Here is a 25,331-nt window from a genome sequence, read left to right as displayed (position 1 = left end):
AGAGGGAGAGGGAGAGGGAGAGGGAGAGGGACAGAAAGAGGGAGAGGGAGAGGGATGAATGAATGACCTTTATTAGCTTTCTCAGCTATTTTTACATACTACATATTTATACATATAACAGAACGTACTCTTTTAGCACACGTTTGAACATTTTTAGTTCTTCGCATCTTTTAATTTCGGGAGAGGGAGAGGAAGAGGGAGAGGGAGAGGGACAGAGAGAGGGAGAGGGAGAGAGAGAGAGAGAGAGAGAGAGAGAGAGAGAGAGAGAGAGAGAGAGAGAGAGAGAGAGAGAGAGAGAGAGAGAGAGAGAGAGAGAGAGAGAGAGAGAGAGATGATGATGATGATGATGATGATTGATATTTATTAGCTTTCTCAGCTATATATGTTACATAAAAATCTTACAACTTTGTCGCAGTTAATACTATGTATTCTTTTAGCCTACGTTTGAACAATTCGATCCTCTCACTCTGTTTCAATTTTACCGGTAACGCATTATATACATTCACACCTTCATAGAACAGACTCTTTTGCGCATTTCTTGTTTTGCGAAATTGCACTGCAATATCATCAGCCTGCCTAGTGGATCTTCCACTCACATTGCCTACTGTTTCCAATCTATTATTTAAGTGACCAGGTAACACTCCTCTCACTATTTTATAAATAAAAATACATACGTTATAATACAACCTCTGTCTTACAGACATAAAATGCAACGTTTGTAACATGTGTTCTACCTTGGTTCGACGATCACATTGCAATATTATTCTCATAGCTCGATTTTGTGCCACTTGCAGCTTAGTCAGCTGTGTCTCGCCCATACCAATTAGTAACGTTGCACAGTATTCGAAGTGCGGTGCTATAATTAATTTATACACAACACATCTTGCATACGCTGAAATATCGCTACCTATTCTATTCGAGAAGCTTGTCTTTTTCCCAATTTTCTTTAACATATAAACACATTGGTCTTTCAAACGAAGCTTGCTATCAATAATTATTCCAAGATAATTCAATTCTCTACACGCTCTATCACAGTACCATCCCCGCATTTTAGAGTAACATTATCTTTCATTTCTTTCCTAATACTTCTGATTATCATATATTTCGTTTTAATTGCGTTTAATTTTAATTTTTTTGCATTTATCCACTTTTCTATTATAATAAACACCATATTTAATTTTATTTCTAACTCCTCACAACTATTTCCTGTTACATATATTAATGTGTCATCCGCAAACATTTTTATATTATACTCGTATGGCATAATTTTAACTATATCATTAATATATGTAATAAATAGCAGAGGCCCCAGCACCGATCCCTGTGGAACTCCGTACTCAGTAGCAAGCAATTTTGACCATTTATTATTAAACTTAACTTGTTGTGTCCTATTACTTAGATACGATCTAAACCATTCTAGCACCATTCCTCGTATGCCATACTGATATAATTTCTTCAAAAGTTTTATTCTACAAACAGTTTCAAATGCTCGTTTGAGATCCATGAAAATTACTCCTACCATTTTTCCTTCGCTAACTGACAGTTTCCACTCATCCATAACAACTTGGATAGCTGTTTCACATGAGTGCTTTTTCCTAAAACCCGATTGATGCTCCGTTATAATGTTATTATTTTCCAGATATTTTTCTATTTGTCCCTTTACCACTAACTCTAACACTTTCTTGTATATCGGTAAAACATTAATCGGCCTATATTCACTTGCTTTATTTGGCTTAGAGATCTTTGGAATAGGTATTATTGTGGACGTTTTCCAGCCATCGGGGCACTGACCTTTAATTAACGAGTTATTTATCAACTCTACAAACTCTACCTCTATTGCATGAAAGGCTATTTTTAGTATACCACTAGTTATCCCTTCTTCTGTTCCTTTTTTATTAGGTAGTCCCACAACAATTTGTTCTAGTTCCCCTGCATCGACTCTACTGAATTCTTCCATGATTCCCTTATTTTCTATGTTAAAATTATCTGACTCTACAGTACCCCCTTTAATGGTTTCAATTATATTCCTAATACTCTGTACATAATATAAATTAAATTTGTCCGCTGTGCTACTTTCTTCAACGCTTACTATTATCTCAAAATCTACTTTATTTATTTCACTAAGACTCGTCACACCCTTTTTCACCTCTTTTAGAGTTTTTTACATTTCCGTAGGGTCTTTTTTATTATTATCTATCATGTCTTCATAATATTTTTTCTTTTTCGCTTTGATTAGATTAACCACTGCATTTCTCTTACTTTTAAATTGTCGCCAATCCTGTTCTTCACCTAGGAAACTTGCTTTAATATAAGCTGTATTCCTTTCAGTTGCAGCTATTCTTATATTTTCCGAAAACCATTTTTTCCCTTCCATATTTTCGGTATTCGAAACTTTTTCTTAGGCGCTATAATGTCTAGTGCACTAACCATATTCTTTACAAATTTATCTGATTTCTTGTTCACATCTAGCTCTGTTTGCTTACATTTCCCTTCTATAATTAAACTAAGAAAATAATTTGCTTTAAACTTTTTATAATCCCTTCCAACAAATTCCCTATATCTATTACTCAATTTTTGTATACTAAAGTCGACTCTCAGCCACGCATGGTCTGTTATTTTAGGTTTTTTATATACTTGTACCTTTACTTCACTGTTCGCAAAAATTAAATCTATAGCTGTTTGACTATCTTTTGTAACTCTTGTTGGACTATTTACATATTGTTTCATTCCTACGCTTAACATTGTTGTTTGCAACTTTCTCCCATAAAACGAATCTATCAATAAATCTATATTAAAGTCCCCAATCAACAGGCATTCCCCTTTAATTACCAATGTTTCCACTATGTCCTCCAGAAATCTTATAAAATCATCATCGGACGCACTCGGTGAGTGATACACTACCATTACCATGCCTTTATACGAGTTTTCTCGTACTTCAATTACTGCGCACCAACAATTTGAAACCAATTTTCTCGTTACTACTACTTCATGCTTTATGTCACTTCTTATATACAAAATTACTCCTCCTGTATTTCTGCTTTCAGCATCACACCTTACTATGTTGTAGCCCGGTACACACACCTCGCTGTCTTCTATCTCTGCTATCAGCCTAGTTTCCGACAGCGCCAAGATTGCAGGGTTCATTCTCTTCAAAACTAGATGTTGTATCTCTTCCTTATGTGCCATTAAGCTTTGCGCATTGGTGTACAGAATTGATTCCATTTTTGTCTGTAGTTGCTACTTGGTAGCTCCCCAGCCAGTTCTCCTTTTTTCATCGTCTAGTGCTTTTCTGAATGTCGGACATTCCATACTAAGGGCATCATGTTCATCATTTATCTTTAGGTTATACGTTTTGACTTTATATATGCAGTTTACACACCTTTTTTTTTATATCGTACATTCGTTTGCCTTGTGGTTGCCTGCACATCTATGACATGTGTCTTGTCGAGTACAATACTTAGCTATGTGATAATACCCCCAACACTTGTAGCATCTTTTAACACTAAAGTGGTTAAATACACGACATTTCCTCCAACCTATATTTATTTTCTCTCTTTTCAGCATTAATTCATGAGTCACATCATCCACTTCAAGTATTAAAGAGCCTTCTTCTTTCCCACTGAATGCATATTATCATTTCTTCCTTCTTTGACTATTCTTTTCACCACTCTTATATAGAATCCTTGCTCTTATCTCATCAATTTTATTTTGCTTTTTAATTGCCTCTATTAAGTTTACTTTTTCCAATTCCATTTCTTCCTTACCCACATTTATAATTTTTATCTTTGGTTCTATTTTCTTTGGCTCCATGATTTTATATTCTTCAGCCATCTTATTCTGTAGTGTGGTCTTCAGCTTTTTTAGCTCTCCCTCATTATCACATCCAACAATAACTGTTCCGTTGTTTCTTTTTTTGAGCCTTGTTATTCCCACTCCTAGATTTTTTGTCTACACTGTCCATTACCATTTTCTTGGTAGCTTCACTTTCCTATTGTTTCTTCGGCTTGACTATTATCACGCTTTCTTTTTCCTTACTTCTTACAGTTTCACAATAACTTCTTTTTAACGCGTCTTCTGGCAAACCCTTCTTTCCTACCTGTATGCTCCTTCTCAGTTCTTCAAATTCTAATTTTATACCTTCCAATTCCTCACGAACTATTTCCTTAATTACCGTTTTAATTTCATTTTTACATGCCATTTCGTCTCTCATCTCCTTTATTGCTCTCATTAGCCAATCTATCTTTACATCCATGTCAAAAGATTTATTTGCAGATTTATTTGCACTTTCCGACTTGTTAGATGCGTTAGATGCGGATCCCGCAGATCCCGTTGATCCCAATCTGTCTCTTCCACTCCCTGTCGCCGTCGGTGTTTTCTTGTGCATTTCCAATTTGTCACTTCCAGTTGAGATCTCTTTAAATGGACCCGCACATTTCACCAGCTTGTTGGCTCTATTATATACCTTGTGTTTACTCACACACTCAGGGTGAAAAAATAATTTGATGCATGCCCTGCACTGGACAACCAAGCTTTTGATTTCCTTCTTGCACGCAGAGCATCTATACTCCGTGTATTTAGTGTCAATCATATCTGCAGCACCAACCGATACGGGTATCGTAGATTGCACGAACGGCTGCTTAAATATCGCCGCAACGCCTCCGGCGCTTACCACGTCATCATCCTTACGGCTATCTGCCGCCTTAGCCAATCACATTTACTTATAGGCGCCTGCGCAGCCTCGACACGGAGCCGCAGACCGGTGCTGCGTACAGCCAATCAGCAGCCACCTACCATGCGGATAGAATAGGCGCATGCGCATCCGTAAGTAACTTCTTCAAAAACAATCCAGACTTCGACTGACAGGCGATGATATTTCTCACAGAATGTTCTTATTTGGTAGCGAGCCTCAGAAAGACAGCAATTGCACGTGGCAAGCATCAAAAGACATGCTAATATCTGCAACAAAAAGGCCCGAAAGCCGCTCACGGCAGAAAATAGATCCACTCGAAACAGAAACAAGCACACAACGTGACACAATTAATACTTACTCCGAGAGAGAGAGAGAGAGAGAGAGAGAGAGAGAGAGAGAGAGAGAGAGAGAGAGAGAAAGAGAGAGAGAGAGAGAGAGAGAGAGAGAGAGAGAGAGAGACTATTTGCGTGTCTGATTACATATGTTCTCCGGGGCGAATCCCGGGTAACCAGTTAGTATATTATAGAAGGTCCTACGAGAAGAAGTAGTGTGCCGTGCGGGCGTGTGCCGCGTGTGTAAAGCTACCGCTACATCTATCGTAATGTTTAGGCCCCGGACACACACTTTTTCGTAACAGTAACAGTAGAATTTTGACCAATCGTGTTACTCGATTCGGGAACGTACGGCCGTACGTTTTCGAATCGAGCAACGCGATTGGTCGAAATCTTACTGTTACTATTACGAACACAAGTGAATGTGGCCAGCTTTACCGTAAGCGATCGTAACGCTCGTCGTAACAGCTATCGTAAGCCCATCGTATGAGTTGATTCAGCTTGAACTCTTTAACGATTACGACGCTTGTCGCTGGCGTTACAACATAACCTAACCTATCAACTTTCTCGACGTGCGAAGAAAAAATGTGTTTATAGATATATTGGTATAAATATGCGGTTTACGACGGTCGACGGCTTCATTGCTTACGACCACAATCAAAGCGTTACGATAGATGTAGTTCTAGCTTAAAATTTCGACGCGCGGTTTCTATAACCGAATTCTTTGTTTGTCATATGCGCGCGTTGCGGCTACTACGCCTGTTATTTGTCGCTTGAGTTACGGATAAGCGCAGTGGTGCTAGGCGCAGAAAGAAGCGCACTGGCGGATTAACGAGAAGGTCGCTAGCTACCGATATCGGCAACAATCGGCAGTCTTTGCCCGCTCGTCTTTGGGTGCGTTCCGTTTCACGCATGAACCGCATGAAACGCAGAGCATCGCATGAGCGCATTGTCTCGGCCCGTGTCTCACTCCTTTCCGCCTAAATAATACTCGCACATGGACCACGGATTCGCGCGCGAACCAGCGGAGTGAGCGGACGTGTTTTTCTCCTTCGTGTACTGGTGCTCGCACGTAGCAGTGTTTTAATAGAGGTATTTTCCGGTTAAATTGCGTGAATCTCTTTTTGAAACTGGATAACGTTGTTTTATACAAGCTGATAGCCTATTTTAAATTTTTTGAGTGTAAACTTTACTTAACAGCGAGCGGTAAAACCTTTTCGATTCGGCTGAATACTTCAATTTGTTGATTCCTGACGTCGCGTAACAGAATGCAAGGGGTTTCGGCCTCTTGCACCGGTACAGAGGAAAGGCATTCCGAAACCTCTCCTTATCCTGACAATCATACGATATCCACACATGTCTCAGCCCCACTAGGTCAGTTCGAGAGCTTTGCTTCTCAACACGTGCGCGAGGATGTAAAGTTACATGGTACTATTCCGCATTCCCGAGTATCTGCGTCGGATCTTTTTAAGTTGTGTGACTCAAATAACAAGGAGAACAGCCCGCAGGACAACTCTCTTCCCATGAATGACGAAGATAGCGACGAGCATATGAACATATCGCCAGCGGACGGCAAGGATGTGCTCTTGACGCTCGTCATAGTGAATTCTAAAAAAAATCCTCTCCCCCCCTTGCCACAGGTAATTATCGCAAAAAGACGTCGTCTTCGAATCCGGAAATATCCGGGGATTCAGGTAACACGCCCAAGATGTTAAAGATAGGATCGGACAGTCGCGTGCTGCCGGACGGCACACGTGCTCAGCAGTTCGGCGAGTTAACTTTCAAATATTCCTCGACTAATAAACCGCCATTTTCGGTGTTTGTCCAATCGGACAAGGAAACCCCTCTCTGCACCCTCTCAACGTAAGCAGGTTAATATCGCACTTTGCATATAAAGATGTTATAGAGGTTCGCAAACTGGTCGCGGTAGAGTAACGGTAGATTTTCGTAGCCGCGAAGCTGCAAATAAACTTGTTGGTAATCCAGTGTTAAAGGCAGCCAGTCTTAAAGCTTATATTCCGTCTTTTAAAGTTCAAAGAGTGGGCATTATTAAAGATGTACCTAAGGAATTTGATACAGACTCACTCGTTTATTATATCAAATCTTCTGTAAAAGTGCAAAGTATTGATAGGTTAAATCGTCGCGTCAAGGTGGGAGAAGAATTCCAATCCCTCCCGTCCCGCACGCTTAGGATTAAGTTCTTAGGTCAAACTCTTCCGAATTCGGTTAGTCTGTTTAAAGTCAAGTATAAAGTATACCCATTTGTACCTAAAATTCGCGTCTGTTATTCGTGCTTTAGGCCAGGCCATATTGGCAGTCAATGTAAGGGACGCCCTCGTTGCCTGATATGTGGCAAAGATAGGCACGACAAGGACAGAGGCGAGGAATGCCCCCACAAGGACTATCCTCCTAAGTGTATTAATTGCGATGGCAACCATCGAGCTACGTCAATCAACTGCCCGATAATATTGCAGCAGAAGCAAATAAACGAGTTAGCTGCTTCGAAAAACATGTCATATGTCGAGGCTAAAAGAGAAATTAAAGGCGCTAGTCTGACCGGTGACCCAAGGCTTGACTTTGTCAACTTTCCGCTCATGAATTCTCCTCACACGGCGTCAACATTGCCTATAGGCAGCATTTATTCGCCCCCGCTTCAGAATAAATTTAGCCTTCTCTCCAATGAATGTGATGTGAACACAAATGCAAACTTGGGCCAAATCTCACCAGGTAAACCACACTCATATGCAAACATAGCGGCAAGGACCTCTTACTCGAACACTACCCCTTCTAGAAGCGTCGCCCCCAAATTTAATAGCACGCGTAATGACCACGACGCCGTTCGTAGGTCACAACTTGCTACTCAACATTATGAGACATTATTTTACCCCAACGGCAGAGTTTCAGGCAGCTCTTCTGATCTATCCCTTCCTTCTTCTATCCACGCTTCTACCCCCAAATCAAGCAACACGCCCTCAGTAGAAAATGCTCCTATCCCACATGTTTCAAATAGCAATTATTTACCTGATTTTTTATTTGTGATGCGCACATTCTTACAAGAAGTAGAAACAATTGTAAGTAATCAAATAGCTAATCTTTTTTGTTCTTATAGCCTTCAAGACCTTGGTAATTACCAATCGAATCAGCGCACTTCTCCAAGTTATAGCGATGACATTAGCCACGTTCCCGTCCCAAGGGCATAACTCCTCATTGGCGAAAACTAAAATTCTGCAGTGGAAATCCGAATTCCAGAGAAATTCAAGGCAAATTACCAGATCTACAATCGATAGTAGGAAAATATGACATCTTCTGCATTCAGGAAACTCTCCTCACAGAAGGGAAAAACATAAATGTAAGAGGTTATAATATTTTAAGACAGGACATAGTTAATCCGGGATTGCGTGGCATTTGTTTTGTTATAAAATCAACTCTCAAGGCTTCTCTCGTACAGCTTCCTTTAATCGTGCACAACTCTATTGAGGCTGCTGCCATCTTGATGCCATTCCAGGATAACAAATTAATTGTGCTTAACATTTATTGGCACCCTAACAATGATACCCCCGCGCAGGCGTTCAACGACCTTTTTAATTTTGCGTCAAGTACGCTATTATAGTGGGAAATTTCAACGCACATCATCGACTGTGGGGGTGTTCGCATAATGACAGTGTCGGTGGTCGGCTAGCATCACGGGTCGAGGCGTATAATTTTCTTATACTTAATGACCGCACCTGTACATGTTTCAACCCCGATAACAATAGCGGTTCTGTTATCGATTTAGCCATTGCTTTACCGGACCTCGCCAGTTATTGCTTCACGCACGTCTTAGATGATCCCATGGCCAGCGATCATTTCCCAGTGGAAACAATCATCAACGGTAACACAGTTAGAATAAAGCGTTTTGTTTACAAGCTCAAACTATCCAAGGAGCAATTGGATGAGCTCGGCTATAGGCTGGCAAAAATCCAGGATAAGGCGATTGTGTCTCTGGCAACAAACTGGAAGATTATGAAACCTTGATAAATTGCATAAGAAATACAGCTACTGAAATTTTGCGCGAGGATGGTAAAGAAGGTAGAGCTGGTCCCAGAAATATAACATATAAAAGTGCCCCAGCTCCATGGTGGAACGCAAAATGTTCAGAGGCGATTAGAGAGCGTAAAACAGCACTGAAAGTCTTCAAACGGGATCCCTCCAGGGATACGTATCGTGCACTCAAGTGCCAAAACAGGAAATGCGCGCGAGCTCTTTATAAGCAAAAAAGGAATGGTTGGCGTGCTTTCTGCACTAATTTCAACTCCAAGACTTCTTCCTCCGAAATATGGCGGCTAATTAAAACCTTTAAAAACAAAAATAACATCGTCTTCACACACAGATCATAAAGTACTCGAGACTTCGCAACAGACTGCAATCAACAAGCTGTGCCCTCTTTTTTGTTCACCGCCGCCGCTTCCTCCGCTACATATTATGAAAGAAGAAAATAAAACATTACCTAATATGCAACATTGGATGATTCAACCCTTCACAGCCAACGAGTTCAAGTCTGCCTTAGCGTCCGTTAAAGTGACTTCATCTCCGGGTTTGGATCAGGTGAGCTACGCAATAATTAAGGTTCTCCCAGAAAAATATAAAGATAAACTTTTTGATCTTTATAATAAATTCATAGTGAACGGTACTTTCCCGAATAGTTGGAAGGAGTCTTTGGTCGTCTTAATCCCAAAACCGAATTCAAATGGCGCCCGTCCAATTTCGTTAATGTCTTGTCTGCTCAAGATACTGGAAAAGTGCATTTACAACAGGCTGCGATGGCATCTGGAAGCTAACGACATCCTTTCAGAGACTCAATTCGGCTTTCGTACTTTAGATCGTGCAGCGACAGTCTGGTGATTCTCACAAACGCTATACACCAGGGTTTTAGGTTATGGCAGGTTAGGTGATGGCAAGTTCCGTATGTGCATTTCTCGATATCGCAGAGGCATTCGACAATGTCAGACCAGAGGTACTCGTTGAAGATCTCAGGAAGGTCGGCGTGCCAACCAGCATACGCTATTTTATTAGTAACCTGCTACGCGACAGGAGGATATTCTTCTCACGCGACGGAGACATACAAGGCCCATTCAACGCTCATAAGGGTACCCCACAAGGATCAATTCTGAGTCCCCTGCTCTACAACCTTTACACTAGGGACATTGGTCGGCACTTAAACCCAGGGGTACTTTCTTTGGAGTATGCAGACGACGTGGTGGTCTACTCCACTCACAAATCCATCAAAGAAGTTTCGATTGTTAAAAAATTCCTTGAAAGTATTGAACAGCTTTTTACGTGCTAGAGGATTGGACCTCGCTTCTGCAAAATCAAGATGTATGATATTTACACGGAAAAGAACATATCAACTACCAGAAGACAATATAACAATAGATGGTGTCGATGTGCCTTTGACAAACAAACACAAGGTCCTAGGAATAATTATGGATAGCAAACTAACCGGTAAAGCACACATGAAATATCTTTTAAACAAGGGCAGAAAGATCTCTAGTATACTGACAGTCTTGTCGGGATTCAGATGGGGAGCTCATTCGCAACTCCTATTTACGCTGTATCGCTCGGTCTTTAGAAGTGCCATTGAATATGGATGTGTTGTTTTCAAGTTCAAGGGTAATAAACAGCTCTTCCTTGCTATTCAGCGTTTACAATGGAAACTGTTGAGATGCGCAATGGGTTATCGTATGTCCACGCCTATAAATGTTATTCTAGACGAAACCAGGGAGCCTCCTCTGAGTTATCGCTTTGCGTATCTCATACATAACTACTTAGTCAAAGGACTCTCTTGTAGCTTGAATCCCGTTATAGAGAGTTAAAAAAACATACAATTCAGCACTACTTATAGTGTCATAAAACGAAACAAAGCATGCCGCATGATACCACTCTTCCAATCCTTTTTGGCTGTACAAGGTATACGAGGAGTTATGCACCGATCAGTTGCGCTTCCCTATTATACTTACCCATTTTTCTCTTTTACAGACCAACCTAAATTTTTGCAATTTTCTCACCCAAACATTAATCTTATGTCTGCACACGAAGTAAACTCCCTTTTCAGGGAGGCGTTTACAGAATACATGCAAAGTTCTATTATTTTTTTCACTGATGGCTCCAAGATCGACTCATCTAGAGCGGTAGATGCCAGTGTTTACTCACTTGACCTACCATTGAAAATCCGCTGTAAACTTCCCCCTGATGTCTCCACCTTTTCGGCGGAGGCATGGGCCATACATGAAGCCCTCTTCATCATACATCAGCTCCAAATCCCATCAGCCATAATTTTTTCTGATTCCAAAAGCGTACTTCAGACCATTACTTCGTATAATATTGTACATAATAATTATGTCATTACACTTATTCGTAATATGTATAACAAAGCTGTCAACTCGGGTTCTAGGATTACGGTAGCATGGATCCCATCACATAAAGGCATAGTAGGTAATGAAAGGGCGGATGCCCTTGCCAAAGAAGCTATTACGATTGGCAGAAATACCAACTTTAAGGTACCATATACAGATCTCTTCCATAAATCTAAATACATCTTAGATAACAAACGCAAAGATTACTTAGAGAATGCTGCATATACCACAGAAAATTTTTAACACACACACTATTATACTGACAATGTCAAGCCTTGGTATTATCAATTAATACTCAGCAGAGCCCAAATAGTTATAGTAAATCGTCTTCGCAGCGAACAGTATAATTTAAACTATAGCCTACATCGCAAAAATATCGTTACTTCTGCAGGATGTCCTTGTAGAGATTCATATCAAGACGCGAATCACATAATCTTCAGATGCCAACTGACGCGGGCTAAATCCCCTCCTCTCTTCAAATATCTCCGGGAGAATTTCCAACTTCTCCCATTAATATATTTCCCCTTATCAAGAATCCTACTCCCAAGTTATGTCGTCTGCTGCTCGCCTTCTTTAGTTTTGTGAACTTTATATTTAAACCTTCCGCCTTACTCCCCCCTCAATATACAACCGCAGCTTGCGCCATCTGCTAAGCCGACATACAGCCCGAATGGTATAATGGCCGTTTACATCCGTGACGAAGCAAGTAAAAGCGCCACTAAATAGAAGAAGAAGAAGAAGAAGAAGCACATGGACCACGCATGGACTACATCATCTCGGGAACTGAGGCAGCTCATGCGCTTTCATGCGCTGCACAACATGGCGCGGCATTGTGGTGGGAGAACGTTTCTATGCGCGCATGAACTGCATATGGAGTGAAACGGAACAATCTTGTGCGCTTCTATGCGCATCATGCGTGAAACGGAACTCACCCTTTGTCCGGCAATGTTTGCCCCTTTTTTCAATGATATATAATTATATTAAACACTTAAAAATGACGTCCCGCACTCGGACTGTTCTGTTGCTGAGGAGGATCCGCATCAATTATGACATGATGTAAGTAATAAACCTATTTATAATCCAGGAAACATAATGTAACATGTAAAACGTACGTACAGCTAGGTTAGTTGTAATTTCCTACTCAAGAAAAAAATGTAGAAAATTACAACCTATATATATGTTACAATGTTGCATTGTGTTTGCTAGGAACCTATCTAACCTAAAAAGTAATTCATATTATTTACTTATGTATAATAATTGTTCAAGGTGCACACTTGTGAGCAGATAAAGCCGAAAAATTATTGGGAAAAAATTACGGAAAAAATAAATAAGTGTTCGGGATCGAACGTAAAGCGTATAATAAATTAAATTCGGATAAATTAATCCGTAAAATTGCTTTTAAAGTATTCCGGGAAACGACGTTAATTCGAGATTGTATTTTAGAAATTAAGTCGTTTCTCAGAAATATCAAGAGACGGAAAAACTGTCTTGTTATTGCGTGTGCCGACTCTCTTCCTTTGTCTCGAAGCCTCAGTGCGCGAGGTAAACACCCGAGACAAAGCGAAGGACTGAGCGAAAATAGCTGATTGGTTGCCGGCCCCGAGATCAGCTGAGCCGTTTGACTTTTTCGAAATGAGCTGCTTTCTCGGGGTGGCGGCATCCGATTGGCTCCGCCGAATTTTCAGCCCGTTGCCGGGGGCCGGAGCTAGAGTTTACAAAGCTCCGGCCCTCCGCGCACGGATTCGCACTCGATAACAGTACGCCGAACAAACTTGACGAAAATACGATTCCGTATTCCGTGCAATATCTTCAGTCGGCTTCGAAATCCTGCCTTTCCTTTGCTGCTCGCGATATCAAACTTGTGCTTCGAGCGACTGCCTTTTCCGCGCGCATTCGCCCGTGTCATTAATTTGGTCGCGTAAACGCGCATTTCTCGCTCGCCTTCGCCCGTGCGATTTCCGTTGTTTGCGAAGTAAAGACTTTTTGTCTTTAAGCTGAAAAACTGAAAATATCATTAACTTTAATTATAGACATTCGTTAAAACTCTGCACAAACGTTTCTATAACACAGGCCGACATTTTTAAAACCCTGAGACCAGACTATATTTTCTCAAAGGTTTTTGGTCCGTTGAATCCGAATCCGTCAGCGAAATTGCTCCATTACATCAGGTTTTCGAGATATCCTAACCTGAAAGTGCAAAAAACACAGTTTTTCGCTATATTCGGGGTTATATTAAACCGCGAATTAATTTTTCTCCACAAAACTGGGTGCGGCATTTGAAAGTACTACTCTTCGCCTTCAAAATGCTTTTTGAATTTTTTGGATACCTTATTTCTTCTCGGAGATATCGTCCGTTAAAATTTTTTAGTTATGGCGTTTTTGTTACAACCTTACAAAAAAAAAAGAAGTTGATCCGGCAGGCGAAAATAGTGTAATTATATGTTTTTTGGGACGCTAAATCCGAATTCGTTGTCGGTTTAACAGTTTAACCCCATCAATTCATGGTTTGTCTCTAGCCTAAAAAAAAGTTTAAGATTTTCGAATTCGCCTTTTTTTGGTCAATTTGGCAGACCACAGTTATGTATTCTTATGTTTTTGGAGCTGAATTTGAAATTGCAGTCTGCTTACCCCATCAAGTCATAGTTTGTCCCTAACCTCAGAAAACTTAAAATGGCGGATCCAATATGGCGGGTAGGAATTCTGAAGAATAAATTACTATAAAACTCAATGTTTGTTATATTTTTCCCTTAAGTAAAGTAACTTTGACAAGTTTCTTTGTATGAACGATCGCATATTACCGCTCTCAGCCGAACCCAAAGTCACGAAACGAAGACGTGGCGGTGATGACTCCAAAATGATTGAAATAATTTTTAAAATTGATTTTTTTAAATTTTTTTTATGAATTTTTTCATTTCTTACTTTTATAACTAATTAGAACGAAATTACTTCCTTTTCTTATGAAAACGTTTGCGCTTTATTTCAAATGATCGTTACAGCGTCTTACGTTTATGACTAGTAGAGTTATATTCTCTTTTCAAAGACCAGCAATAGTCTGTCATCATTTTTATATCCCATCTGCCTTGATAATGTCGCTCTTTTTCTTTGAAGTTGTAACGATGCACCCCGTGCGCTAAGCATCGTTCCCGGCTAACGATGCCGGCCGGATGCCGCCCGACCGACGACCAGTCGGGCGAAGACCAGGGCGCGATGAGCCCACATTTTTAATGTAATTTCAAACGCACCGTGTGCGCGGGCCAAGCGCGGCACCAGTGCCTCCCGACGAGCAACGACGGCAGCCGAGCCGCCCCGAGGACGAGCGAGGCGCCGCGCCGCCCCACCACAGCGCGACGATCGGCGCTCCTCGCGAACCCGCCGTGCCGGGCGGATATATAAACCGCCGCTCCGGCGAGAAACAGAGACTTCGTCGAAAAGCTCCGCTTCTCCCAGACGAAACCTATCCCGACTCCCAGGGAACACAACAAACGAGGTCCGGTGCTCCGAGTCTCGACTGAGAGCTCTCAGGTGTTCCCGCACTCCTTCGAACCTAACTCCGAAGGCACGGTTACGCGGGGTCGAGCGCGCTCGACCTCGCAACGAGGGCTCTCGCTGCCGCCGCCTCGGGGCCGGGGCTCCGGAAATCTTCCTACGCTACGCGTTCCCGCACGCATATCATCGCGATACCGCGACATCCGCGAGCCTCCAGGCATTATACCGCGTTCGTCGCTAAATACCGCGCCGTTATCAAGTGCAAAGGCACTTCCTGTAAATATACCGCGTCCGCCTATATGTAATATACCGAGCCCGTGGAATACGTCTATGTAACGCTACCGCGTGCGTCGTTAAATACCGCGCCGTTATCAAATGCAAAGGCACTTACTGTAAATATACCGCGTCCGCCTATATGTAATATACCGAGCCCGTGGAATACGTCTATGTAACGCTACCGCGTGCGTCGTTAAATACCGCGCCGTTATCGAGTGCAAAGGCACTTCCTGTAAATATACCGCGTCCGCTTATATCAAGAGACACGGTAGTGTCTCGCGCCAAGTACACGCGGAGCGAGACCGACCGTGACTCTTTTACGCGACGCGACGGGTTGCGAGTACCCGAGATGTTGAGATCTCGATAACGAGTGAACGGATCAAGTTCTAAGTAGGCTTGATCGATAGCTTGGGGTCCAATTAGGGGGGGGGGTTTCTCTCATAATATTCCGCTACGTGCCTTACGAGCGGAGATATTGCGACGCAAAGTCCAAATGTGAAAATTTATTTTTAAGATACTCCTCCTCCTCCTCCTCCTAACGCTGCGATCTATCAGAGAAACGTCACTTTCACTTTTTCGACGCTGGCGGCGCAGGTATCGCCAGTTTCGATATCGCGCGCGTATTTCAAAATTAGGTCGATAAACTTATCGGTCAGGAGGAAGATTTCTATTTAAGTAAAAATTAGGTATATATATAATAAATATTGAGTCAACGGAAAAGTAGGTCCTCTATGCTTGGCAGAAAGTGCCGCTAGGGAATTTTTAAGTCGATTCTTATGAATCAAGCTTGAATTTGATGTCTATGTATCCCAGGTTGCCGATGACAAGGTCCAGATAGTGCGCTTTACAGTTTTCGGTGTCCAGGTGTAATAATACGTTGAATTCGATGTCTACGTGTCCCAGGTTGCCGATGACGAGGTCCACATAGTGCGCTCCGTAGTTTTTGGTGTCTACGTGTATTAATATCTTGAATTCGATGTCCACGTGTCCCAGGTTGCCGATGACGGGATCCAGATAATGCGCTTCATAGATTTCGGTGTCCAGGTGTAATAATACGTTGAATTCGATGTCCACGTGTCCCAGGTTGCCGATGACGAGGTCCACACAGTGCGCTTCGTAGTTTTCGGTGTCCAGGTGTAATAATATGTTGAATGCGATGTCTACGTGTCCCAGGTTGCCGATGACGAGGTCCACATAGTGCGCTCCGTAGTTTTCGGTGTCTACGTGTATTAATACCTTGAATTCGATGTCCACGTGTCCCAGGTTGCCGATGACGGGATCCAGATAATGCGCTTCATAGATTTCGGTGTCCAGGTGTAATAATACGTTGAATTCGATGTCTACGTGTCCCAGGTTGCCGATGACGAGGTCCACATAGTGCGCTCCGTAGTTTTTGGTGTCTACGTGTATTAATATCTTGAATTCGATGTCCACGAGTCCCAGGTTGCCGATGACGGGATCCAGATAATGCGCTTCATAGTTTTCGGTGTCCAGGTGTAATCGTACGTTGAATTCGATGTCTAGGTATCCCAGGTTGCCGATGACAAGGTCCACATAGTGCGCTCCGTAGTTTTCGGTGTCCACGTGTCCCAGGTTGCCGATGACGAGGTCCAGATATCGCGCTCCGTATTTTTCGGTGTCTAGGTGTAATAATACCTCGAATTTGATGTTCACGTGTCCCAGGTTGCCGATGACGAGATCCAGATAGTGCGCTTCATAGTTTTCGGTGTCCAGGTGTAATTGTACGTTGAATTCGATGTCTAGGTGTCCCAGGTTGCCGATGACAAGATCCACATAGTGCGCTCCGTAGTTTTCGGTGTCTACGTGTATTAATATTTTGAATTCGATGTCCACGTATCCCAGGTTGCCGATGACGGGATCCAGATAGTGCGCTTCATAGTTTCCGGTGTCCAGGTGTAATCGTACGTTGAATTTGATGTCTACGTGTCCCAGGTTGCCGATGACGAGGTCCACATAGTGCGCTTCGTAGTTTTCGGTGTCCAGGTGTAATAATATGTTGAATTCAATGTTTAGGTGTCCCAGGTTGCCGATGACAAGGTCCACATATTGCGCTCCGTAGTTTTCGGTGTCTACGTGTATTAATACCTTGAAATTGATGTCTAGGTGTCCCAGGTTGCTGATGACGAGGTCCACATAATGCGCTTCATAGTTTTTGGTGTCTAGGTGTATTAATAACTTTAAATCTGAATGGGTGCGTTCAGCCGATACTCCGCTAGCCTAGCAATCGTGAGCAGTTGCTCGTTTGTGCTCGTTTCTTCTCTTTTTAATCCAGTAAGTCAAAAAAGAGGAAACGAGCGAAAACGAGCGACTGCTCACGATTGCTAGGCTAGCAAAGTATCGGCTGAACGCACCCAATGTAGGACACGTAGATATCGAATTCGAGGTATTAATACATGTAGACACCGAAAACTACGAAGCGCACTATGTGGACCTCGTCATCGGCAACTTGGAACACGTGGCCATCAAATTCAAGGTCAAGAGACACGGTAGTGTCTCGCGCCAAGTACACGCGGAGCGAGACCGACCGTGACTCTTTTACGCGACGCGACGGGTTGCGAGTACCCGAGATGTTGAGATCTCGATAACGAGTGAACGGATCAAGTTCTAAGTAGGCTTGATCGATAGCTTGGGGTCCAATTAGGGGGGGGTTTCTCTCATAATATTCCGCTACGTGCCCTACGAGCGGAGATATTGCGACGCAAAGTCCAAATGCGAAAATTTATTTTTAAGATACGTCGTCTCCGTCAACCGCTTTTCTTTATAACATACATGTAACAAACAGAGAACGTCACTTTCACTTTTTCGACACTGGCGGCTAGCGGCGTTAGTGTCGCAGTGCAGTGCAGTGCAGACAGTGCGTTCGTTTAGAGCGCTATCCTGTCAGTCAGTTCATCATCTGATCAGTTAACCTATCTCGATCGATCGAGAGACACGGTAGTACGCGCGGAGCGAGACCGATCGTGTGACTCTTTATTACGCGTCGCGAGGTAAGGTGCGACAACGCGCGCATACGCGCGTACGCGAAACGGCAGTAACACCGTAATCGTGCCGGCGATATACTGAATTGAATTGCTTCGTGCTTATCTAAAGATTTCGTATCCCTACATTGGGTGCGTTCAGCCGATACTTCGCTAGCCTAGCAATCGTGAGTAGTCGCTCGTTTTCGCTCGTTTCCTCTCCTTTGACCCAATGGATTAAAAGGAGAGGAAACGAGCGACTGCTCACGATTGCTAGGCTAGCGGAGTATCGGCTGAACGCACCCATCTACTATCGCTGCCGGAAAAGAAGGTTCTCTACGCTTGGCAGAAAACAGAAAGTGACGACTGACACGTTCGATCCCGACTTCGTTGATCGCAGAAGAGCTCAACTCGAGGTACGTTTCCGATTTGCAATTAAAAAATTTTGTGCGATGAATGATATATAGGCTACGGTCAACGTGATACAAATGCTTTGGAGCGTTCTTCCTCTCCTTCTTTCTTCATTGAAAGAAAAGAGAAGAGGAATGCTTCGAAGCATTTGTAGTGTCACGTTGACCGTAGCCATAATATCATATTAATACATTATTTTATTTTTTAGGTCAAGGATTGCCATTTAAAGCTGGTACGTTTGATGGGGCTATCAGTATTTCTGCGCTTGTGGTTGTGCTATGCAAGCAAAACTTTGCACAATCCTACAAGACGTTTATATCGTTTCTTATCAACGTTGTATGCATGTCTGTCAAGAAGCGCAAGAGCAGTGTTACAATTCTATCCAGAGAACGGTGAGAACAGGTTGTTGATATTATATATATCTTGATATATAGGCTACGGTCAACGTGATACAAATGCTCTGGAGCGTTCTTCTTCTCCTTCTTTCTTCATTGAAAGAAAAGAGAAGAGGAATGCTTCGAAGCATTTGTAGTGTCACGTTGACCGTAGCCATAATATCATATTAATACATTATTTTATTTTTTAGGTCAAGGATTGCCATTTAAAGCTGGTACGTTTGATGGGGCTGTCAGTATTTCTGCGCTTGTGGTTGTGCTATGCAAGCAAAACTTTGCACAATCCTACAAGACGTTTATATCGTTTCTTATCAACGTTGTATGCATGTCTGTCAAGAAGCGCAAGAGCAGTGTTACAATTCTATCCAGAGAACGGTGAGAACAGGTTGTTGATATTATATATATCTTGATATATAGGCTACGGTCAACGTGATACAAATGCTCTGGAGCGTTCTTCTTCTCCTTCTTTCTTCATTGAAAGAAAAGAGAAGAGGAATGCTTCGAAGCATTTGTAGTGTCACGTTGACCGTAGCCATAATATCATATTAATACATTATTTTATTTTTTAGGTCAAGGATTGCCATTTAAAGCTGGTACGTTTGATGGGGCTGTCAGTATTTCTGCGCTTGTGGTTGTGCTATGCAAGCAAAACTTTGCACAATCCTACAAGACGTTTATATCGTTTCTTATCAACGTTGTATGCATGTCTGTCAAGAAGCGCAAGAGCAGTGTTACAATTCTATCCAGAGAACGGTGAGAACAGGTTGTTGATATTATATATATCTTGATATATAGGCTACGGTCAACGTGATACAAATGCTCTGGAGCGTTCTTCTTCTCCTTCTTTCTTCATTGAAAGAAAAGAGAAGAGGAATGCTTCGAAGCATTTGTAGTGTCACGTTGACCGTAGCCATAATATCATATTAATACATTATTTTATTTTTTAGGTCAAGGATTGCCATTTAAAGCTGGTACGTTTGATGGGGCTGTCAGTATTTCTGCGCTTGTGGTTGTGCTATGCAAGCAAAACTTTGCACAATCCTACAAAACGTTTATATCGTTTCTTATTCAACGTTGTATGCATGTCTGTCAAGAAGCGCAAGAGCAGTGTTACAATTCTATCCAGAGAACGGTGAACAGGTTGTTGATATTATATATATCTTGATATATATATGATGGCAAATACTGGCCGTATTGTCCTCGGTTAGAGGCAGGAGCCAACGAAACCACCGTTTTATACTGAGAGAAATCGCGAAAGTACAAATGGTAAGTACTGTCTTTTCAATATATATTTCACATAATTTCACATAATTACAATGTTGCTATTTTATTTTATTTTAGATGAATATAGATGATAACGATTTCGCCGATTTCGAGCTAGAATTATCATTGGAAGAAAAATCAGCCACCGATATCGCTGCCGGTCCCGTCGCCGCCGGTTCCGTCGTCGCCGCCGGACCTGTCGCCGCCAGTTTTGTCGCCGCTGGACCTGTCGCCGCTGGTTCCGTCGTCGCCGACCATCCTGTCGCCGCCGGACCTGTCGCCGCTGATCCCGTCGTCGCCGATCGTGCCGCTGCTCGTTTCGATGCCGAAGATGATAGACAAGGTAATATTAATATTATGTATATTTAACAGAAAGTAATGACATATTTATGATATATTCCGCCAATAATTTGATTGCGATTACGAAAAGTATTACCCCAGCCAGAGTTTGAACCTGGAACCTCCCGCTATCCGTGCAGGCGTCGCCTCAATTCGACCACTGAGGCATGTGGTAACATTTATCGCAATAACAAACAAACATACCATCTTAATCGAAATTAATAAATATCTTCTTGTTATATATGAAAAATTTAATTCATATTATATGTATTTAATTCATAAAATTTCTTATACAATTTTATTATTTTACAGTTCGAAGACCAAGAGGCAGAGCCGCAGGGATACGACGGCAAGAAGAAAGGTTCATGGCCTTCTTATATAAATTGTCATCATCCAATTACCATTGAGGTAGACGAGGCAGAGGCAGAGGCAGACGTTGAGAGCAACAGGATTTAATCTTTGTCTCTATATAATCTTTATATAATGTCTCTATATATAATGTCTCTAAATAATCTCTATATATAATAATGTCTATATAATGTCTCTATATAATAATCTCTATATATAATAATGTCTCTGTATAATCTATATATATATATATATATATATATATATATATATATATATGATACACATTAAAAATAATTGAAAAGTAATTAGAGATGAATGCATTCGTATTGTTTTATTATAAAAAATAAAATTGCGTTCAGGTATTTTATGTATATGTATAACCTTATCGTATATAATTATATTGTATAATCAGAACCGCTTGCCACCAGTGTCGAAAAAGTGAAAGTGACGTTTCTGATTATGACGTCATCATATAAGACGTCGGCGTTAGAAGTATATACGTATTCGTATCTTAAAAATAAATTTTCACATTTGGACTTTGCGTCGCAATATTTCCGCTCGTAGGGCACGCAGCGGAATATTATGAGAGAACCCCCCCCCCCCTAATTGGACCTCAAGCTATCGATCAAGCCTACTTAGAACTTGATCCGTTCACTCATCGTTATCGAGATCTCAATATCTCGGGTACTCGCAACCCGTCGCGTCGCGTAAAAGAGTCACGGTCTTAATAATTTATTAAAGGATACATTTTTAAATTGGGGTCCGTTATATGGAAAAACATGCCAATTTTGTGCAGGAAATCTAGTATTTAGAAATGAATTAACGTTGACGAAAGAAATAGTTATCATTCATTTAATTTTGTTCTCGTCACAGGATAATAAATTAGTGAAAATACCACAGACATTTAATTTAACTAGCATATCAACAACTAAGATATCGATAGCGAAACAGCAGTATAAAGTAATGAATACTATATTTCATCAGGGTACATCTATTGAAGATGGTCATTATACAAGTATGTGTAGAGAAAAGACATTTTGGATTGAATTTGATGATGGAAAAATTATAGAAAATAAACGATGGCCTACAGGTGCTAAAGGTCTTTATATATTATTTTTGGAAAAAGTTGGTAAGAAATAATTTATACAAGCAACGTAATATACATGCATATTTTACATAAAAGCAATGTCCGGCAATATGTATATATATATATTTACAACTTCAGACACATTTCTTTATAAGATGTAATTTTTTTCTGTTAAGATTAAGATGCATAACACTACAAAAAGGCGTGATATCCGTACAAAATTACCTTTTTCAAAAAAAAAGGTAAAAAAAGGCGCCAAGTACACGCATAGTAGTACATATGTATTATGTTGATACCTCGAAAAAAACAAAGTGGTAGTATTATACCTCGAAATAACACCCTGTACATACTGTTTATACAATGCGTAATACTACAAAAAGGCGTGATATCCGTACAAAATTACCTTTTTTAAAAAAAGGTAAAAAAATGCGCCAAGTACACGCATAGTAGTATATATGTATTATGTTGTTACCTCGAAAAAAACAAAGTGGTAGTATTATACCTCGAAATAACACCCTGTACATACTGTTTATACAATGCGTAATATTACAAAAAGGCGTGATATCTGTACAAAATTACCTTTTTTAAAAAAAAGGTAAAGAAAGGCGCCAAGTACACGCATAGTAGTGTATATGTTGTTACCTCGAAAAAAAAAACAGTGGTACTATTATACCTCAAAAAAATCTAAGTAACAAGTGGTAGACGTAATCTTTGTATTTCGAAAAATCTTGAAAAAACCTAAGCAGTAGTATCTTTACCTCGAAAAAACCGAAGTAACAAGTGGTAGACGTAATCTTTGTATGTATTTCGAAAAATCTCGAAAAAACCTAAGCAGTAGTATCTTTACCTCGAAAAAACCGAAGTAACAAGTGGTAGACGTAATCTTTGTATCTCGAAAAATCTCGAAAAAACTAAACAGTAGTATTTTTATTTCCAAATATGTTGTTACCTTGAAAAAAAAAAACAGTGGTAGACGTGGTAGTATTATACCTCAAAAAAATCTAAGTAACAAGTGGTAGACGTAATCTTTGTATCTTGAAAAATCTCGAAAAAATCTAAACAGTAGTATTTTTATTTCCAAAAAATTATTACTCAAGTGATACACATCACAAAATTACGTTACCTTATGAAAAATGAGTCGCGCTTCAAGTGATCTATTATTTTATTACAATTACAAAAAAGAAATGATATCTCTTTTTAAATTACAGCGCCAATTACAAAGAACATACACTGAGAAAAAAAATGTGTCAATCCCAAGAAATATTTAGTCCGATACGTTTAGCTAAACATTTTAGTTAGTTAACTAAACATTAGTTGAATTAATTAATTCTTGATTAAAAAAACGAAATAAATTGTTGAAACAATTAATATTTACTTAACTAACTAAAATGTTTAGTTGAACGTATCGAACTAAATATTTCTTGGAATTAACAATTTTTTTTCTCAGTGTATTTTTCGAGATACAAAGATTACCTCTACCACTTGTTACTTAGGTTTTTTTGAGGTACAATATTACCACTGCTTTTCTTCGATTAGAATAAAAGATTGAATCATGAAGAATTACACAGAGGTAACAGTACAAAATACAAATATTTTATTAAAATATTTAAATCCAACAAGGAAATACAAGGTATTTAAATACAAAGTTTATATATGTATTTTAAAAGATTTAATCGCATCGCAAAGAATTACAGAGGTAACAGTACAAAAAATAAAAATATTTTATTAAATAACATAAATTTTTCTTGTCAAAAAACTTGGCGCTGCTAGAGAGAGAAAGAGAGAGAGACCTTTTATCCTATACTTAATCATAAGCCGCATTATTCGAAAGAGAAAGAGACCTTTTACCAATGTAAATATTACTCATTCTATACTTATTCTATACTTATTCTATACTTAATTCTAATCGCTTTAAAAATATAAACTTATCCTAACTTATCCTATACTTAATTATAAGCCGTCATTCACCGTCACACACACACACACACACACACACACACACACACACACACACACACACACACACACACACACACACACACACACACACACACACACACACACACACACACACACACACACACACACACACACGCGCGCGCGCACACGCACACGCGCACACGCGCACACGCGCACACGCGCACACGCGCACACGCGCACACGCGCACACGCGCACACGCGCACACGCGCACACGCGCACACGCGCACACGCGCACACGCGCACACGCGCACACGCGCACACGCGCACACGCGCACACGCGCACACACACACACACACACACACACACACACACACACTCGCTCGCACATACACACCAGGCTGACCTAATTTTGAGGTCTAGCTAGCAGCGCCAAGTTTTTTGACAAGAAAAATTTATGTTATTTAATAAAATATTTTTATTTTTTGTACTGTTACCTCTGTAATTCTTTGCGATGCGATTAAATCTTTTAAAATACATATATAAACTTTGTATTTAAATACCTTGTATTTCCTTGTTGGATTTAAATATTTTAATAAAATATTTGTATTTTGTACTGTTACCTCTGTGTAATTCTTCATGATTCAATCTTTTGTTCTAATCGAAGAAAAGCAGTGGTAATATTGTACCTCAAAAAAACCTAAGTAACAAGTGGTAGAGGTAATCTTTGTATCTCGAAAAATACACTGAGAAAAAAAATTGTTAATTCCAAGAAATATTTAGTTCGATACGTTCAACTAAACATTTTAGTTAGTTAAGTAAATATTAATTGTTTCAACAATTTATTTCGTTTTTTTAATCAAGAATTAATTAATTCAACTAATGTTTAGTTAACTAACTAAAATGTTTAGCTAAACGTATCGGACTAAATATTTCTTGGGATTGACACATTTTTTTTCTCAGTGTATGTTCTTTGTAATTGGCGCTGTAATTTAAAAAGAGATATCATTTCTTTTTTGTAATTGTAATAAAATAATAGATCACTTGAAGCGCGACTCATTTTTCATAAGGTAACGTAATTTTGTGATGTGTATCACTTGAGTAATAATTTTTTGGAAATAAAAATACTACTGTTTAGATTTTTTCGAGATTTTTCAAGATACAAAGATTACGTCTACCACTTGTTACTTAGATTTTTTTTAGGTATAATACTACCACGTCTACCACTGTTTTTTTTTTTCAAGGTAACAACATATTTGGAAATAAAAATACTACTGTTTAGTTTTTTCGAGATTTTTCGAGATACAAAAATTACGTCTACCACTTGTTACTTCGGTTTTTTCGAGGTAAAGATACTACTGCTTAGGTTTTTTCAAGATGTAATATACCGAGCCCGTGGAATACGTCTATGT

The 25,331-nt window shown here is 40.3% G+C and overlaps 2 protein-coding genes and 1 long non-coding RNA gene across 4 annotated transcripts in view; 1 reads left to right on the top strand and 2 right to left on the bottom strand.

Annotated features, from left to right (window-relative positions):
* LOC143899394 (intraflagellar transport protein 80 homolog) overlaps positions 1 to 25,331 on the bottom strand; it is a 279,705-nt gene that overhangs the window by 85,493 nt on the left and 168,881 nt on the right. The gene's annotated exons all lie outside the window — the stretch shown is intronic.
* Positions 18,799 to 24,112, top strand: LOC143899429 (uncharacterized). 2 transcript variants are annotated; one of them, XM_077409722.1, is made up of 6 exons: positions 18,799 to 18,957; positions 19,152 to 19,335; positions 19,530 to 19,713; positions 19,908 to 20,226; positions 20,302 to 20,566; positions 20,875 to 24,112. In XM_077409722.1, exons 1-4 carry the CDS (start codon positions 18,844 to 18,846, stop codon positions 19,924 to 19,926), a joined length of 501 nt encoding a protein of 166 aa, XP_077265848.1. In that variant the 5' UTR covers positions 18,799 to 18,843; the 3' UTR covers positions 19,927 to 20,226; positions 20,302 to 20,566; positions 20,875 to 24,112. The 2 variants fall into 2 exon arrangements, with proteins under 2 accessions (XP_077265848.1, XP_077265849.1); XM_077409723.1 differs by having other exon boundaries at positions 19,530 to 19,723.
* On the bottom strand, positions 23,655 to 25,112 carry LOC143899430 (uncharacterized). The gene is made up of 2 exons (XR_013257489.1): positions 23,842 to 25,112; positions 23,655 to 23,790 (listed from the first exon to the last, which is right to left on the bottom strand). It is a non-coding gene; the product is annotated as an uncharacterized LOC143899430 (long non-coding RNA).

This window comes from Temnothorax americanus, unplaced genomic scaffold (genome assembly GCF_048541705.1).
Source record: "Temnothorax americanus isolate GAGA-0224 unplaced genomic scaffold, ASM4854170v1 Scaffold27, whole genome shotgun sequence".
NCBI classification, from domain to species: Eukaryota; Metazoa; Arthropoda; class Insecta; order Hymenoptera; family Formicidae; genus Temnothorax; species Temnothorax americanus.
The sequence above is the reverse complement of the archived record's forward strand: the minus strand, read 5'-3'. Positions and strand labels throughout refer to the sequence as shown.